The 17,082-nt window shown below is 50.4% G+C and overlaps 1 protein-coding gene across 6 annotated transcripts in view; it reads left to right on the top strand.

The window, feature by feature from the left end:
• Positions 1 to 17,082, top strand: part of Dennd1a (DENN domain containing 1A) — a 502,935-nt gene that overhangs the window by 464,035 nt on the left and 21,818 nt on the right. For 4 of the 6 annotated variants that reach the window (XM_059260209.1, XM_059260211.1, XM_059260212.1 and 1 more), the window contains one exon: positions 14,040 to 14,096. The exons of the other annotated variants lie outside the window; for them this stretch is intronic. In XM_059260209.1, the coding sequence (XP_059116192.1) occupies positions 14,040 to 14,096 (57 nt within the window). The remainder of the gene's footprint in view (positions 1 to 14,039; positions 14,097 to 17,082) is intronic. 6 annotated transcript variants of the gene reach the window in all.

Genomic DNA, 17,082 nt, shown 5'->3' with positions numbered 1-17,082 from the left:
CATTCTAGGATGGGCAGTAACTTCATGTGAAGTCCTAGACTCCCCGCCCCTGTCCTAAGTACTCACCACTTGTTTTCTCCAATGCTTACAATGGAGAACTCTTGCCTTTTAAACTGTTGTATTAGCCCAAGGTGTGACCTCCAGAAAAACCCAACTAAAACTACGAAGGAATAAAATTTGAACAGTCTGACTGATTGAAACTCTGAGTGGGCTTTGTGCCTGGGAACTGTTTTTGGTCCTCCCTTCCCATAGATGGTGCCCTTCCAAGGTGCTGACCTTCTGATATCCCCTGATGGAGAGCCCTGGGGCTGACATACATGCCACTTCCAGCACTCTGTTTGCTCCAACATCTCCTAATATCACTTTCTTTTAGTTGTGTGTGTGTGTGTGTGTGTGTGTGTGTGTGTGTGTGTGCGCGTGTGTGCACCATGTGCATACAGGAGCCCACAGAGGTCAGAGGAGGGTGTTGAATCCTCTGAAACTTGAGTTGTAGGCAGTTGTGAGCTGCCTTGTGGGTGCTAGGAACCAAACCTGGTTCCTCAGCAAGAGCAGTAAGCACCCTTAGCCACTAACTCTCTCCAGTCCTCCTGATGTCTATGCCTAACTTGTTTCTTTTTAGAGTGTCTTACTCTGCCCTTGGACTTCTAAAACCTGCCGCTCCCTAGTTCAACCAAGGTGTCAATCCACTGCCCCTCTACATCCCAGGGGACGTTACAAAACATTGCAGGTACTAACATAAGCCCTCGAGCTTGTGCTCCCCAACCCCACCCTGGATTCCCTGTATAATCAGAATAGCATACCAGACTTTAAGGCCCAGCCACACTGCACTTCTGGCCAGTTCCTGCCTGCCCTGTAAGACTCTGTCAACCTCACCCTACACTGGGCTGAATCCTTCCTTCTCTCTAGCCCTGGAGACCTTGTATTCATTTATTTATCAGCTCTTTATGAACATCGGCTCCAGGTCAGAACCCCAATATGAATCAGCTCCTACCATCTCTGCCACCAGGAACACCTTTCCTCTGCTATACCCAACAGCGCCCCACAGCCCTTCCCAAGCACCTTCACTCTACCAAGCTGTCCGTGGTGCTTCCTGGCCATTCTGAGCCAGCTCTATCCTTGCCAGTGGCTTCCTGGTAGTAACTCAGTAAGGGATGGTGTTGGTTTCATGGCTATCCCTGGCACCTCAAAGGGTCTGGCACAGACAAGCTCCCCGTGGAAATTTGGGGGGTGACGTGGAAGTGGGTGAGAAAAAGGAGCTGCAGGCCTACCAACCTTGTGCCTTGAGCAAGTCCTATCTGTTCGGTAGAGCAGGAGCCAAGAACAGGAGCAGTTTTCCTTTGGTGCCCAGTTCCCATGTCCTCAAGCCTGTCCCCACTCAGCAGGGTGACAATAGAGTGCCTTTGCCAAGACACTGACCAGGACTTTAAAACATCATTCTTAAAGGGTCTATGTCGGAGCTGCTCCAAGTCCAGCTCCCTGCCAAAGAGGTATTAAAACCAGGACAGGAGTGGGAAGTCTAATTCAGTGAGATCAAAGGAGGCATTTTCTCAGATTAGAATCCTCAGGGCCAGAGGTGGGAAGTTTATACCAGTAGGGAAAAGGAAATAAAACATAAACTATGAGAGAGTCGATTCAGTATCCTTGGTTAGACAGGAAGTTAGCCCAGTGGCCACAGTGTGTGCCTATCACATATCCCCCATTCATCCCTGATCTGGGCACTGCCTCCAGACCAGGAAAATTATTAACCTGCCCATGGCCTTGAGAATTGAGTCACAGAACCAACCAAGAGATGTAGGTGAGAAGGGGTGAAATGCACTGAGAAAGTTCCAGTGCTGAGCTGGAGCACGCCTCTCCAAGCCTGATGGCACATAACCTTTTCAACAGCCCTGCACAGTGGATGCAAGTGTTTTTCCTAGCGAGGTCAAGCAACCTGATCAAGGTTATACAGTAAATGGCAAGGCAAGGGTACAAAATTAGGCCTACCCATCCAGTGCTAGAGTCTGGGCTCTCCTCACCTTTCCCCACGCCCTCTTCAACTCCACCTGCTTCCCCAGGCATAGTTGACTCTCTAGGTCAAGGTCACTTTGCTGCGTTTCTCCCTCTCCTGCCTCAGACTCGCACCTGCTGCCTTGACTTGGGACATTACTTTGTCTCAGCACCAGTTGCTGTGATGCAGAGGATTTCTGAATGCCCACCAGGTGCCTGGCAATGTGCTCAGCAGAGACTCTGGTGTTCTCATGTCCTCTCCCCCACCTGGCAGAGATGGGGGTACCAGCAGTTTCCTATATCCAAGACTGCATGCCAGTCTCCTGCACACATCACTCCTGTCATATGAGCAGTGAGTCTGAGGCCTTAGTCTTCCTGCCAACACAACACTGACTCTTTCTGGACCTCACGAAACTCACTCCTTCACTCATCTGATGCATTTGAGGCATGACAGGGTCAAGGCCTCTGGGTCACAGAGAATGAGGTGTTTCCTGCCTCCCTGGAACTCAGTGCCTGAGAGAGGCAGTCCACAAACACTACAGAGAGGAAATACTGATGAGCACAAGTGCAGGGCATGGAGAACAGAGTAGGCATCTTAAAGGAGGGAATGTTCCCACTGGATCTGGAAAGACTCCCCATAATACTCACCATGGACTGAACAGAGCCAGAGTGGGGGTGAGCAATCCAGACAGGAGAATGAGACTTCAGGGAAATAGGGGCCAACATGGGCACCAGAGGCCAGCAGGTAAGAGCTGGGCAGTGCCCAAACCTTGGGGGAGCTTAAATGGCACCCTCTTGAGTGGCTTGGAGCCAGGAACAGGTTGTATTCAGAGGATTGGCTACTGGGACCTGGACAGCAGGGGCAGACGTAAGTTACAAAGACCGCTAACAATATCACTTGTATTTGAGGTGAGAGCTTGGGGAGCTCACGCAAGGATGCTGATTATATGAGTGAAGATGAGGAGACTCACAGGCCAGAGTACAGCAGGCAGCTAAGTGCCTTCCATGGGAGCTATTGGAGCTTGAGGTAGAGTGACACAAATCTAGACACTGGCTGCATTTCTCCTCAACACCCTCGGCTGAGGCTTGCAGCACAGCCTGTGATGAGGAGTATCCACTAGGCTGTGCAGTTACTGAGTACCTCCTCTGCAGCTCAGGGCAGAGGCCCAACTGAAAGCTACAAGGCCTCCTTCAATGAAATGGGTGTAGCTTTCCTGTTCTTAAAGCCCTGTTTGTTCTCCCAGTCATGTCCCTTTTCATCCAACTCCCCATGGCTTCCTCCTGCCATCCTAGGCTATGGACTGTTATAGTCCCTCCTTGGATGGCCAGCTCTTCACCATCTGCTAAACTAACTTTATAGGCATGCCTTTAAAAATGTAAGCCCGTGCTGCTGGATCAAGAACGTGGGTTATTTCAAGCCAACCACTGGCCATTTTTGCAAACCCGTAGGAACTGCACAGGGTAGCTTGTTGGGTCTTTAACGCCAAGGATCCCATAAATAAGTAGCATCAGGTGCTGGAGTCTGGAAATAGGGATACTGTATAAATAATGCATATTTACAAAATAAATGTACCAGTACATTAGTGTACAGCCATAACCAAATCACCTAGTTTAACAGTTGCAGGAGCTGCAAGGAGTTGCCAGGTGACTGGCTTCCATCTGTCAGCATGCATCAGCATTAGAAATGACCACTGCAGGGAAGGAGGGTCCTCCTGCCTGGTGACCTTGAGGCCTTTGGTTTGAGGCAACTGGTGAGATTGCAGGTGGGTACCCTGACACACAGCCTCTCTGCCAAGGTATAATACCTACTGTGGCCGTGTGTTCCTGCAGATGTCTTGAGGTCTGCCGCCAAGCAGAAGGCTGATTAGCACCAAGTTGCAGGATGTAATGGGTTGCACCTCCAGGAAGATGGCTGACTGGGCCAAGGATTTTCTAATTATGCAGATTCGCTTTGGCTTGCAAAGGGAGCCAGTGAGTTGACGTCCTGAGTGACTCTTCCCAGAACACTATAACTGTGAATCCCCACCGTGAAGACAGGGCTGGGTTTTCACAGAGTCTGTGTCCATCTCTGCCACCCCACTCTGAGCTGTGAACCCCACTGGGCATCTGGCTCCAACATCTGGAGCTCAGAAGAAGTAGCTAACAGAATGGCCACTGGAGTGGGCACCCCTCCCCGTGGTTGTAATGGCACAATGCTGGATTTCAGTATTTTAAATGAAAAATATATGCAGTTAGCTGTGCGCTGACAGTGTCCTTGAGGATTTGACAGTGAGATTTTCCAGCAGTTGGTCTTCGTTAGGATCCTGGCGGTGTTTAATAAGGCAGTCGAACTGCTGGCACCTCGGGTTCCTGTTTGTTCTCCGAGGGCTCAGGGGCTGCTGCGGTAAGCACATCGACCAGAGCTGATCATTACAAGGGCGTACGCCACCATGAATAAAAATGTCACACGTTTTCCCATCTCACAGCGGTACAAAATGTCAGTCCTGTCAAACACACATTGCAGGGAGCTGTGTGCAGTCCGTACAAATTGGAAAGCTGCATATTCCCCCAGCCTTCTGATATTCTTCATTTGAAGCTGAAGAAAAACAGTTGTTAACCTATTAGCTAGGATTTTAAACTCTGCCGAGGCGCTGGATAGTAGACTTTGACACAGATAGGAATGTATTCCAGGGTCCAGGAATTTTAAACCAAGTTTCTCCATCCATTTGTTCCTGGAGAAGGGAAAAGAAAAAAAAAAACAAACAAAAAAAAAACTTCTCTGTCTAGCAACCCAACTATCTTTCTTTAACAGACACACTGGAGAAATTTGGGATATTTCACATCTAAGCTTCCTAATGCTTCAATGTCTGCATTCCACAAAAGGGGAGGGGGGGCTCTTGCTTTGGGGACTAGCCCTGAGCACAGCCTGGAAGGTTAGGGTATCTGATCAGAAGCAAGCCAGGAGTGTTACTACTAGTGTTGAGGACAAAGTAACCTGAGTGATGGGGATAACACACACACACACACACACACACACACACACACGACTTCCCTCTTAGGGAGGAAAGGAGACAAGACACCCCACTCTTTGGAGTGGGGAGAGTGGAGAGCACTCAGGAAAGGTAAAACAGCCTTGAGGGGTAGCAAGACTCCATCAGGTAGGTGAGAGTGAGGGCTGGTATAGGACCAGGGTGTGTTGGGAGGACAGAGGCACGTGAAAGATGGAGCGGGTGCTTTGAGGGATAGCAAAAGAAGGCTACTTGTGATGGGCTAAGAGGTGAGGCCGTGGGGGCAAGGCTTGGGTCTTGACAGCTTGCTAAGCGCAGGGATGTTCTCTTGGGCTGGGAAGTGAGAGGTTATGGAGTATTCCTGTCTTTACCACTGCAAAATCAGGAGGAAGCTTTTATTTTCATTTCCTACTGCTGTACTGTTTGGAGTGGACACCATTCCAGAGATGATAAATGAGTCTTACTTTTGCTGAGCTGGCCCTGGCCCTTAATGTACTGTGCAAACTCTCACCAAGCAGGGCTCAGGCCTAGAGGAATGCAGGCAGCTTCTCAGCAGACCTTCCCGTGGGGTCAGAGCAGACTTCACGGTACAGAGAGCTCCAGAGTATCAGGGAACAGCATCATGGAGGGGGAGCAGTGCCCTGGGCTCCAGCAGCATATGTCACCATCTGCTTTCCACTGCTCTGTGTGTGTTGGGTGTCATGGAAAGTGTGTGCACTCAGGGCCACACCTGGGCTTCATTGTGTCTGTGCCACCTGTTAGCTGTGAGGAGTCACTGAGCCACACTGCCTCACTGTTTCTCCCTTTTAAGGCAGTATCACCTTCTCTGTAGCAATATTGAGACCAGTTGTCTACCAAGCTCCTAGCACAGGCTGGTACACGGCGTGTGCTAAGAGCACACAGCCCCTGTTGGTATCAGAGAACATCTGGAGGTCTTCCTTCTCACCTCACCACCAGTGAGACCCCTGGACAATGTCGCCCAGGCACCCTTGATGGGATCCCAGATGGCCATCAAGTGGAGGGAGCAGCAGGGCACCTGCCTCCTGCTTCTGTTTAGGCAAAGAATGGTACAGTCAGCAGAGCCCCCTGCCCCTGCCCAGCCACCAGCCGCATCTGGTACCCGACCTCCAACAGCGAATGGGATGCCACCTATTCAGGCCCTGCACCTGCACCAACTGAAAACAAAGGGCTCCCCTCCCCCGACCCATGTCTGGCCCTCCTCCCTCCCCTGCTGCTGTCCCCCAAGCTGGCTGGGTCACCCAGCCACAGAGCAGCCTTCCCTCCCAGCTGCCTGGCTGCTTTTGTTCAGCATGTGAACTTCCCCGTCAGCCGAGCTCCTTGCACGGGAAGTAATCAGGAATCTTGACAAGGCTTCAGACCACAAATGCCACTACAAATTAACCAGCACCACTACAAAATACTACTCCTGTCAACATTGGAAAGAGTGTGCGGCTATTCAGGGCGGCCTGAGAGGCTTTCAGCGCAGCATGCAGGTGTGGAAGGCAGGGTATGGCAGCAAGCCCCGGGTCCTCTCTGGAGACCACTTGCCCTGCACAGGTGCTGCACTTTTCCTTCAGAACTGCCTTCAGTCCTGGGACACCCTCTCAGCCCCCACACAGGTGGCACCTCAGGACAGCAAGCTTTGGGGCATATGAAAACCACCCTCTAGGCAACAGCCAGCCAGAGGCTTTAGCACGTCCCAAGTGTGTTCCTGTATGCTGGGATGGAAGGTAAGAGACTTCTGTTTCCCTATCTGGAAAGTAGGACCCTGGCAGAGCCTTCATCCCAGGCTCATCAGCACCACTGGCATGTTCTGGGTACCTCTAACCCTCAAAGGGGCTCTGGAGTACAGTGCCCCACACCCCCTACCTCCCTTCTCCAAGGTGAATCCCTTCCTATCATTTTGTGTGAGTGGACTCTGAGCAAGCAGATGGCCGCTCCACCCTCAGCCATGAGGTCAGGGTCCCTCCTGTTCAGCATTTTTGCAAGAATATCCACCAGACAAGAGCTTGTTACCTCTGCAAATGCTTTGGGACCAAGGATCTCTCCTGCTTCATTCTCCTGCCCTGCTGAGCCACTCAAACCTAGAACACATCACCAGGGCCTGGTATGCTCCAGCTGGCCTGGCTGAAACTATGAAGCAGAGACATGCATTTGATCCTCCCCAGCAAGCAGGATTAGCTCAGTTGTGGCTGGGCAAAGAGAACTGGAAATAATGACAGGAGTCGGGGGACAGAAGAGAGCCATGCCTCAGAGAAGCTGGTTGGGCATTTCAAAGGAAACACTCCATAAAAATATCACTTCAATACACTCCCTTTTGGAGGCATATCAAAAGAAGCCCTCTTTTATTTCCATACCTTGCATAATAGCACATTTCCAGTCCCAAAGAGTAGCAGAGCCTTGCTCCTGGCCCAGAGGCCCTTTGTAAAGCCATAGAAAGCTTTGTCTTCCCCTCCCAACAGGGTCCACTTCACACACAGGTCAGAGTATTGATGTGAATACTAGCCAGGAAAATTAACCAGGTGAACTCTTCCCTCGTTAAACAGCAACAGAGTGTAATTGTGAATTCTTTCACACCCACTCTGTTCCCAGCACATTCCCAGGACAAACTGAGAAACCCAGGTACCATCTAGCTTCCCCTCAGCCCCTTCTTTGGAGCCAGATGAGGTCTGGTGGGAAAGGAACGATGCAGATCACAAATCGCACTGAAATGATTGAGGTCCCTTTGGGACCAGCCTAGGAGACCAGTTCTCTCAGGCAACTTCCCCACTGGTCACACCCACCTTTTCTGGGTCCAGAGCTCAGAGCTTCCTCCCAGCTGTCCTTCCAGGAATGTTGCTTCTCCCCCCTGCTTGCTAGCACACCCAGGCTTGGCATGCACCCCCCTTGAGTTCATCAAGCATTTATCCTCTTGGACCTCAGGGACTACCCCACCTCCTAACTAACATTTCATCTCCTTTTGTGGCCCTGTTTTCTCCACAGTGAAATGTGACTTTTACCTCATGAGGACATTGAAGGGTTAGTCTAAGGATGGTCATCCATTAAGGATGGAGGGACTTCATATTCATTCCTAAATAGACCCCTACCCCAATGTAGACACCATAGAACCACCACCACCATCCCCAGCAGCTAGTAATTGTCTTGAGATGGTGACCCTCTTCTGCAGGCCTGTCTTCTCCTGTTCTGTGTGTCCCTGGGCAAGGCCTCCACTCCCCTCACCTGTGTGACCCAAGGCAGGAGCCCTCACTCCTTGTAGAAGGCTCTCTGAGATAGCAAATGTGCCAGGTGGACAGGCAATGCCCGCAACACATACTGCTCCCCAGACATCCAGGATGCATTTAACACACTCCCCAGACATGTCGGGATGTACACTAAGCTATCTGCCCCCCCCTCAAGTCAGTGCCAGCAGATGAACATTTTCCACACCACAGCCATATGCAGGATGCCCACTCATCCGTGCTGCCCAGGTAATTAAGTTGATATTCCAATGCCACTTCCCCCGTGACCTTTTAGAAACAATATGTTTTGCTGCATCAACAAATTAACTGCAAATCAGATGCTGTCCTTTTAAATGTGGGTTTCACAAACAATGAATACTTATCTGGCCCCACACAGCTGGCAGAGAAATACCCAGGGCCAGGCCAAGGCTGACAAAGGCCATGGAGTCCTGCTGTACTCTGGGACCTCTGTGCCAATCACACTCTCAGGCCTTCCCCTTCTTGTGTTCACTTCTTCCAGTGGTCCCAGGGCTGGAAGTTGGGCAGACCTTCATGCCTAAAGAGGAGCATCTTATCATCTTCCTGGCTTCCTGTCCATTTTAAGCTCCAAGAATGTTATGGTTTCTTGTGTTCCTGACTGCATCCCTCCTGTTAGATTAGAAGAAAAACCACCCTTCTTAGTCCAGCTTTCAAGGCCTCTTGTCTCTGACTCCATCAGCACCTCCAAGTCAAAGCTGCCCATCTATATATTCAGCCTCACTCTACTGCTCCTGGAGCACTGTGGCTCCCTGTACCATGCACCCAAACTCTCTACCACCCACATCTGGTAGAAGAATGCCCCCTCTGCCCTTACACTGACTGTGGCACCCCTGTGTTCCCCCTGCCTTGTGACTGACTGCTCTACTCTAGTCCTGTTCACCCATGAATCCCTGCATCTGGTACAGTGTAGACTCCACTCTCTGATGAATCACCTCCCTTTCTTGGAAACAAAGGGAAAGATATTGGTCACCTTCTTGTCTGTGTTTTCTCCTAAAGCACACATCCCTAACACAGATGGGACAAGGGGGTTCTGGATGACCTGGGAAACCCAGTTGGACAAGAATCAATCAGTGGACTGAGTGCCTGCCTTAGTTGTTGTGCTGTGTGGCCTCATATCAGTAATGTAACCTCTCTGGACTTTGGTTTCCTCTCTCCACACTGGAGCTAAACCTGTAACTTGCTTTACTAAGAACCAGGGGGCTCAAAAGGTAGAAACAAGGTAGAAATTCTTTGAAGGAAAACATATAAATAAAAGAGATGCCTGAAGTACAATGTCCTTCAGCAAAACCTGATTGAAGCACACATCTTGGAAAGCCAAGGTCCTTGTGTCCCCAGGATTTTTTTCTGAAAGACCTGAGATTATGACACGAATATGCAATTGAGTGGCCTTGTCTCATCCTCAGGACCCCATCCTGAGTCCCCCTGGTTCCAGCTGTGCTCTAGGAGTGTCCACAACTGTGTTCTGACAAAGGAGTTGTTTGCAGCTCCAGGGGGGTTAGCTGAGACCTAACACACACCTATGCACAGAGCTAGTTCTGAACTTGCCCAAAAGCAGAAGAGCTGTGAGGTGAGAGTCCTCCCCTCCCAACCCAAAGGCTTAGCCCACAAAGACATCCCCCCCCCCACCCGATGGAAGTCAGACCTCACTAGATTATACACTGCTGAAGAGGACGTACTGTCTTGTTGTTCCATGAGGCCCCAGGCCTTAGCCCTGCATGGCTGTTCCATCAGCATCCAGGAGAAGAGCCCTTCCCTATGCAGCCTTCAGCAAGGCAGGTGTGCTGCACTGACCTTCTGGACCTTCAGCCCCCCACCCTTCCTGCCACTCAGGAAGTGCCAAGTGCACCATTAATAGAACTCTTAGCCAATGACCCCCAAAGGCTGTGTAACTGCATGTCCATCACTGGGGTCCTAAGGTGCACATATGATGTGATTGCTCTGCCCTGCCTAGCCCTGCTCTGCTCCGTGGTACAATCTTTCTCACCTGCAATTGTGAACCATGAGAATGTGAACTTGAAATTCAGAAGCCAGAGCCCATTGTGCCTCAGCACCATGTTCCATACCAGTGGGGGCACTTAGTGGGTCTCTGCTTCTCACTTCTGTTCCTTGTAAGCAGGCCCTGCTGTGGCTCTGTCCCCTAAGCTGCTTACAGGGGGCCACAGTCAGTGGAGCAGGAGGTTCAGGGAGCCCCCGGTTCACGGTGATGACTGTCACTAACCTTGCCCAGCTCTGTAGGCTCTTTGAACCACAGCTCTTCTAACCTCAATCCGAGGTTTCTAGTCCCACTGAGGCTTTCCTCTGGAAAACAGTGTGTTTTCCTGCATTTGTCTTTTCCTGCTTTTCTTCATCCCCTCTTTCCACCTGAACTACAGGCTATTCTCACCCCCCTCCCACATGCCCATCTTTGTCCCCAGGGCATCTGTCCTGGTTTATTTGGGCAACTACAGCCACCATAGCCCAGCATCCCTGCCACTTTGTCCCCCAGGAGTAGAAGCTTCCTCCTGCCCTATCTTGACGGTGCTCATAGATGAGGACACTGAAGCCCAAGGTTCCCCAAAGTCACCAAGCTAACCTGGGTGGAGTCTGACCTCTGTGGGAGATCAGGAGGCACCCATAAATCAAACGTTCTAGTATTCAAAACCAAAGGAAGACTGCTCAGCACTGTGATCAGTCCTGTCACTCTTCCAGGTGCCTGCCTGCTTCTGCACAGGTCCCCAGGGCCTCACACACTGCTGGCAGAGTGCCCTGATAATTGGTGCTGCCACCCCCTTCTTTCTCCCTCTCCCAGGGGACTTAAATGCACACCTCTGAGAGCGTTCCGTTTTCCTCCTAGCAGCCACCCTGGAAAGGTGGCCCTGGCCCGTGTTCCCACAGCTATGTGCTTTAGATTAGTGTGTACAACTGCCTCTCATGTGCAAACTCACCTGGATCTCTGTTCTCAACGATGGTTGCCTGCAGGGAGAACTTCTGATGTCAGAGGGGCAGTAGGGATCCTGTTCTTGGTTGCTTACGTTGGGCTTTGTTTTTACCTGTCTGGTCATGTCAGGACATCTGTACTCACATGATCCCTTCTTGGCTTTAGTCCTGCCAGCTTCTGGGCTAAGTGTGGCCACCAAGCTGCTGCCTTGCCCCTTTATAAGTTCAGTTGTAAAAGAACCAACACAGGTTCATGACAGTCACAGCAAAATAAGGTATTTACAGGAACCTGTAGAACTAATACCCTTGTCACTGGATGGGGAGCCCAGTCCTCAGCACTGCAGAAAACCAGGTGTCGAGGCTCTAGAGACAGGAGGAGGACCAGACAAGGACATGCTCATCCTCAACTATAGAGCAAATTTAAGGTCATCCTGGGCTACATGTGGTAGGAACCTTAAGCCAATATCACTCACTGAGCACCCATGACAGTGAGGAATACGCTGGTGGTGAAGGCTTATGTGTTGGATGTAGGGGCAAATGAAACACTACAGCCTGACACTTCCCAGGATATCTGAGAGTGTTGCAAGGAAGGAAAGTCTGTTCTAAAGAATTTAGGATACAATTTTGTTAAAGACACTCATAGTTTGAGATTGTTTGGTGGTGTTGAGTGTGCTGACAAAGACGGCGAGTCTCCAGAAGGACCCGGACAGTCCGCAGCATCCCCAGACTCACGGCTGGAGCACCCAGCTCTGCTCTAGGCAGTACATCTCCCGGGGCCAGTTTGAGAGATCCCTTCCACTGAGGTGACGTAAGCAGCAAGTGGCACGATTGGGCGTGCTTTTTACTGTTTATTTCTTTAGGTGCAGAAGATGGGTTGGGAGACAGAGAGACTGAAAGTGAGGAAACCTGCTGCTGGTGGCAGCTGCTGGTACCCACAGGCGGGGATACAATATCTCACTAAACCCTGTAGGGAGATGCTGTTGCCCATGGTGCTTATATGGGAACAGGGAAACTTGGACTGGTTATGTCATAGCATGGAGAAACCTGGAGAAAAGTGGGCAGCTGGGGTTTATCCCAGGGGCCACCTGACGAGCACTCTACCACCAACAAGGATGGAAATAATGTAGGCCAAAGATGACATGCAGTGAGGACAGTGGGACAAGACAAGATGGTTATGCAGCAGTAGAAATCCAGGCATGAAAGAAGCAGGGGATGTGGCCTGAGGGGGGCATGCACCTCCCCATCCTCTTCTTCCTCAGGAGTGACTTAGGCACTCTGTCCCATTCTGCCCTACATCTTCCCTGTAGGCCATGAAGAGGAAGAAGCGTAGTAGCCCTGCCCATCTCTCTGGGCAACATCCCCAACTTCCAATGAGCAGCCAACTACCCAACTACCAGGCAGCTTAGCCCTCGTGCCCCGCTAATGATAGAGGATCTGGGAAGCCACGGTTCATTTCCACTCATACCTGCTCTCTTGAGTGCTGCCTCCACCAAGACCCTCAGGCCCTTAGGCTCCAGGGATGCCTGTGACATAGGCTCTGCCTTCTAGGGGTCCAGTTCAGAGGCCACGCCAAGTGAGGCCCACGTCAGCACTTGCTGAGGAAAAAATGTAATGTGAGCCACACATTTGAATCACATGGGGAATTCTGAGAAAAGCATGTAAAAAGTAAAAGGAACAAGTGGGGTTGATTTTAATAACATATTGTACCCAACGTTCTAAAAATATTACCATTTTAACATGAAATCAGTATAAAGATTAGTAATGAGATGTTTTACGTTCTTTCCTAAGTCACTGAAATCTAGTGTGTATTCACACTTTGAGCACATCTTAATTTGGACCCAACACATATGGACATTGGCTTCTGTGCTGGCCATTGCTGGCATAGCCATTATCAAATGTTGGTATATCTTTGTGAACTAAGTGACTGAATGGGTAAGAGCCAACTAGAAGCCTGCAGGGCTTCCTGGGAGTCTGCAGTCTTGAACTTGTACAGATCTTTTCTGGCCCTTGCTCTGCCCGCCCCTTGTCCTACTCGTGTTCAAGATATGTCATCGGGCTGTTGAGAGGACAAAGTCTGGCTTTAGAGATAAAGTTTCATGAGGAAAGCTGAAAAGTTGACCCTCTATTGATCCACATCATTAACTGCAAAAGCCAAGATGTTCTTCAAAGTGTATTTGTTCACCAGACGTTTAGTAAGCAGGTTCCTCCCTCCCCAAGTCCCATTCAACCTACTGCAGGCACAGCAAAGGAATAGACTGTTTCAAATGAGAGCATGAGGGTAATGGGCCAGATACTCCACCATAAGCCAGTCACATGTCAGCAGAGGCCCTGAGCACTTACAGCCCTGGAGACAGCATTTGACCTGCGCAGGACCTTGAAGGACAAGACCACATTTGCCAGGATGATCAGAATTGGGGCAGTCACTGTTCTTTGAGAGGCAAATAGGAAGTGAATAAGAGCCCAGTGCCACTTGGGAGTTTTCCCAGATTGGGCATGAGTAAACTTTGGGAAAGATCTACATGGTGCTACTAGCAAAATGTAGGCATGCCAGCTTAGGACCGGAGCAGCCACTGACGATTTTTAAAGTGTGTGTGGTGTGGTGTGTGTGATGCCGTACTGCAGTTTATAAAGTCCCCCTTGACCTGAGTAGAAAATGAAGAGCAGATCAGGGATTCTACTGAGAGACAATTGTGACGATCCAGGCCAGAGAGGAGGCCAGAACTAAAAGGTCTGCAGAGGGAAGCCTGAGACAGTGTGGGTCAGGAGCAGAAGAGTACCCGGTTGGCTCCAGGCTCTAACATGGGTGCCTTGAGGCTTTTTCCCAGGCCATGTGTAGAGCTGCATGGAGCTATCTCAATGTGAACTGATGTTTTAAGTTTCCACTTTAATGCAGCTACAAAGACTCCATCCCACTCGGCTGCCGCCTCCCAAGATCCAACGTTCAAGGCCCGTGAGTAGCCGGTGGTGTACCCTCCCCATCTAACACTGCCTGTCCCTCTCCCCTGGCCTCACTAAACCTAGAGTATGGACTCTCTGCCTGGCACAAGGAGACTGGGAAATGGGTTCTCAGCTTCCCTCGCTGCGTGGCATGGGCCAGAACTTGCATTTTTCTGGGCTTCTCTCTCCTTTTTCTGAATCAGTTCAGTGACTTGCAGGCTGTAGCCATGGGTAGCCAAGCTGCTGTGTGCAGCTTCACATCATTTAAGTGAATCTCCCAGAGAGAGCTGTATTTCTAGCCACTGAGCTCTAATGGCTCACTGCAAATGCCTCTTCCTCACAGAGGAAGCCACAATCTGACAGCAGGGGTCTTATTCCCCCCAGGTCTTGGTTGGGAAACATTTGCTGTACCTTCCCAAGGGCTGAAAACATAGTGCCCACATAGATAGAGACAGGTGCTGTCCCCTGCTAGGCTTCACAAAAAGAGATACCTGCCCACAAAAAGTACTGAGGAAGGGTTTGTAGAACAGCAATGTACAGTCCTAACCAGTCAACCACTGTGAACAGAGTAGGACATGGAGAAAGGCCCACATTTTAAAGAGAAATGCCAAGGGCTGGAGATGTGCCGGGGACAGAGTGCTTGACTGACATGGCAGAGCCTTAGTTTGACTTGCAGCATCAGTGCTGAGCATCCGCGTGCTGCTTTTCCCGTGTGCACAGACCTTCCCCTCCTGGATGTAGCTTTCTCAGTGTGAGAAACCTGCTAGGATGGTTTGATGGGGCCACTTCCCAAGGGAAAGGTCTCCAGTCTATTGTCCAAGGTCACCATGCCCAAGCATAGGGTCAGTTGTAGTCAGAGCTCCTGAAAAACTAGTGTACCAGCCTTTCCTGGTGCATCCCTCCAGATCCATCTGATGAAGGCACAAAGACCATCCTTTGCAGGGACAAGGCTAAACCAGATGTCTGTTGGAATCCATGGTGTACTCACCCAGCATCCACTGGGTAGCTACTGCCTGGGTGGATGTCAACATCCTGTGCTTCTGTTTCTTTCTTCCCCACTGAGTGCAGAAGTTAGAGGTTTGAGGTAGAGAAGAGAGATGTAAGTTGGGAATCTACCATTCCAGCCATGTGAGGTGATGGACCCATTCTGTGACCCTATGAAAATGTGATTCGCCCACATCCCAGTCGGCACAGCTGCCAAGGCCTGGAATTTTCTACCCCCATCATCAGAAGGAAGGGACAAACATCAAAATGGCATGCTCTGGGGGACCCAGATTTGACCCAGAAGTATATCCGGGTCAAATCTTGTATAGTACAGCAAATGTTTCAGTACAAACCTTAGCAATATGGGTTTGGGATTATCAGAACTGGGCCCGAATGCTGAGGATGTATATTTGGGCAAGGACCAAAGCTCTCCGGCCTGCCCTCCTCTTTTATACCAGGCCCTCATTCATGGTGGTCTTCTGTAGAAATGAACACAGAGGATTTTTGGAGGGCATCCAGAACAGAACCGGGCACACAGTAGCTGCTTTTCCTCTTCCTAACATTTTATTAAAAACCATTGTTTGCCTAGGATTTTAAAGCCACCAAACCATTTTGGGGACCTCATCCCGGCTGAGCATCACAGTACTCTGTATGCTAAGCATTGTGGTCACCCATTTTAGAGAAGATGTTTAGTAGCTTAACCCTTACCAAGGATCACCAGACTGTAGAACTCAACAGTCCTGGTGTCCCCGGTTCCCTGGGCCTCTGTCTCTGTGGAAATGAGATGAGCTCAGCAGTCCTGGGGCAGAGACTTCAGCTGGGAAAAAAACAAAACTGAGCACTGGCCAGATGGGTTTCCTGTGAGGTCTCTGGGGCAAAGTTCTGTCATGGCAGGGATAAGAGGTAGGAACTGTAAATACCTTTGAATGTGCGTAGGACTGAGCTGGATGCTCCATATTGTCTCATCTGCCCTTGCTCCAGCCCACAGAAGGCAGATGTCATTTCCCTAGTTTGTAGCCAAGACCACAGAGATAGTAAGAGACTGTGCTGGCCTTTGAGACCAGACCTCCTTCTCTAGTTCTCAACAGACAGCTTTTAGCAGCCACAGATGGGGAGTTGGGGGGGGGGGCAGCCTTAGAGGCCTGGGCTCCGGACAGCCAACTGGTCAAAGAGGGTCAAGGCATGGTAGCTCTCTGAGAAAAACTCAAGTATTAGAGACAGCTCTAGTGGACCCTGGTCCTACCAGTGTGGGGACTTGGGTAGATTGTGGGGTGTCCAGGCATCTGAGAACTTGAGCAAGCAAATGTTATCCCAAAAGAAGACTGGGTAGCAGCTGCCTCTGCCCCTAGGCAGGGCAAGAGGTGATTGACTGGCCATGTTCTTAGGGTTCTCCCTCCTCTGCAAGCAGAGCCACTGAGAGACGGTTTAGGAGGCTAGAAGATGTTGCCTGGGGCCCAGCATCCCCAGTCCACAAAGACTGTTGTTCATTCATGTCAGCCTGTCCAGTGGACACCAGTCCACACTTGGTGGGAAGGAACTAGAGAGACCTGGGGCATAGAACTCCTAAGGGCCACAGAAATGACAGCCTGACATGATTCCATGTCAGGATTTGCTAGGTCACCTGGCTGTAGACATCTGGCTAAGCTGGTGGCCAGTGTGGCGAGGCCATGCGGTGGTAGGCGCTCAGCCTTAACAACAGGGATCCTGGAACTCGGCGGCTGTGGCTAGAGCTCAGCTGTGACCAGAGGATCTGAGGTGTCTTCTTAATAAGGGGAAGGAAAGAGCAAAAGAAAATCATGCTAGTGTCTCCTAGATGAAGGACAGTGGCTGGAGCCACCAGGGAGAGGCAGGCTGCTGTGGACCCACATGTGAAGCACTTTATAAGCTCTTTATTTATTATTTCTTGCTCACCATTAAAATCAAATGTACTTGGTGCTTTTGTATTCAATACACACTTAACCCTGCCGACTTAGATTTCTCAGGTTTTGAATCCAGTGGGGAATTGGCTGGCTTCC

This window comes from Peromyscus eremicus, chromosome 4 (genome assembly GCF_949786415.1).
Source record: "Peromyscus eremicus chromosome 4, PerEre_H2_v1, whole genome shotgun sequence".
Lineage (NCBI taxonomy): Eukaryota > Metazoa > Chordata > Mammalia > Rodentia > Cricetidae > Peromyscus > Peromyscus eremicus.
The sequence above is the reverse complement of the archived record's forward strand: the minus strand, read 5'-3'. Positions and strand labels throughout refer to the sequence as shown.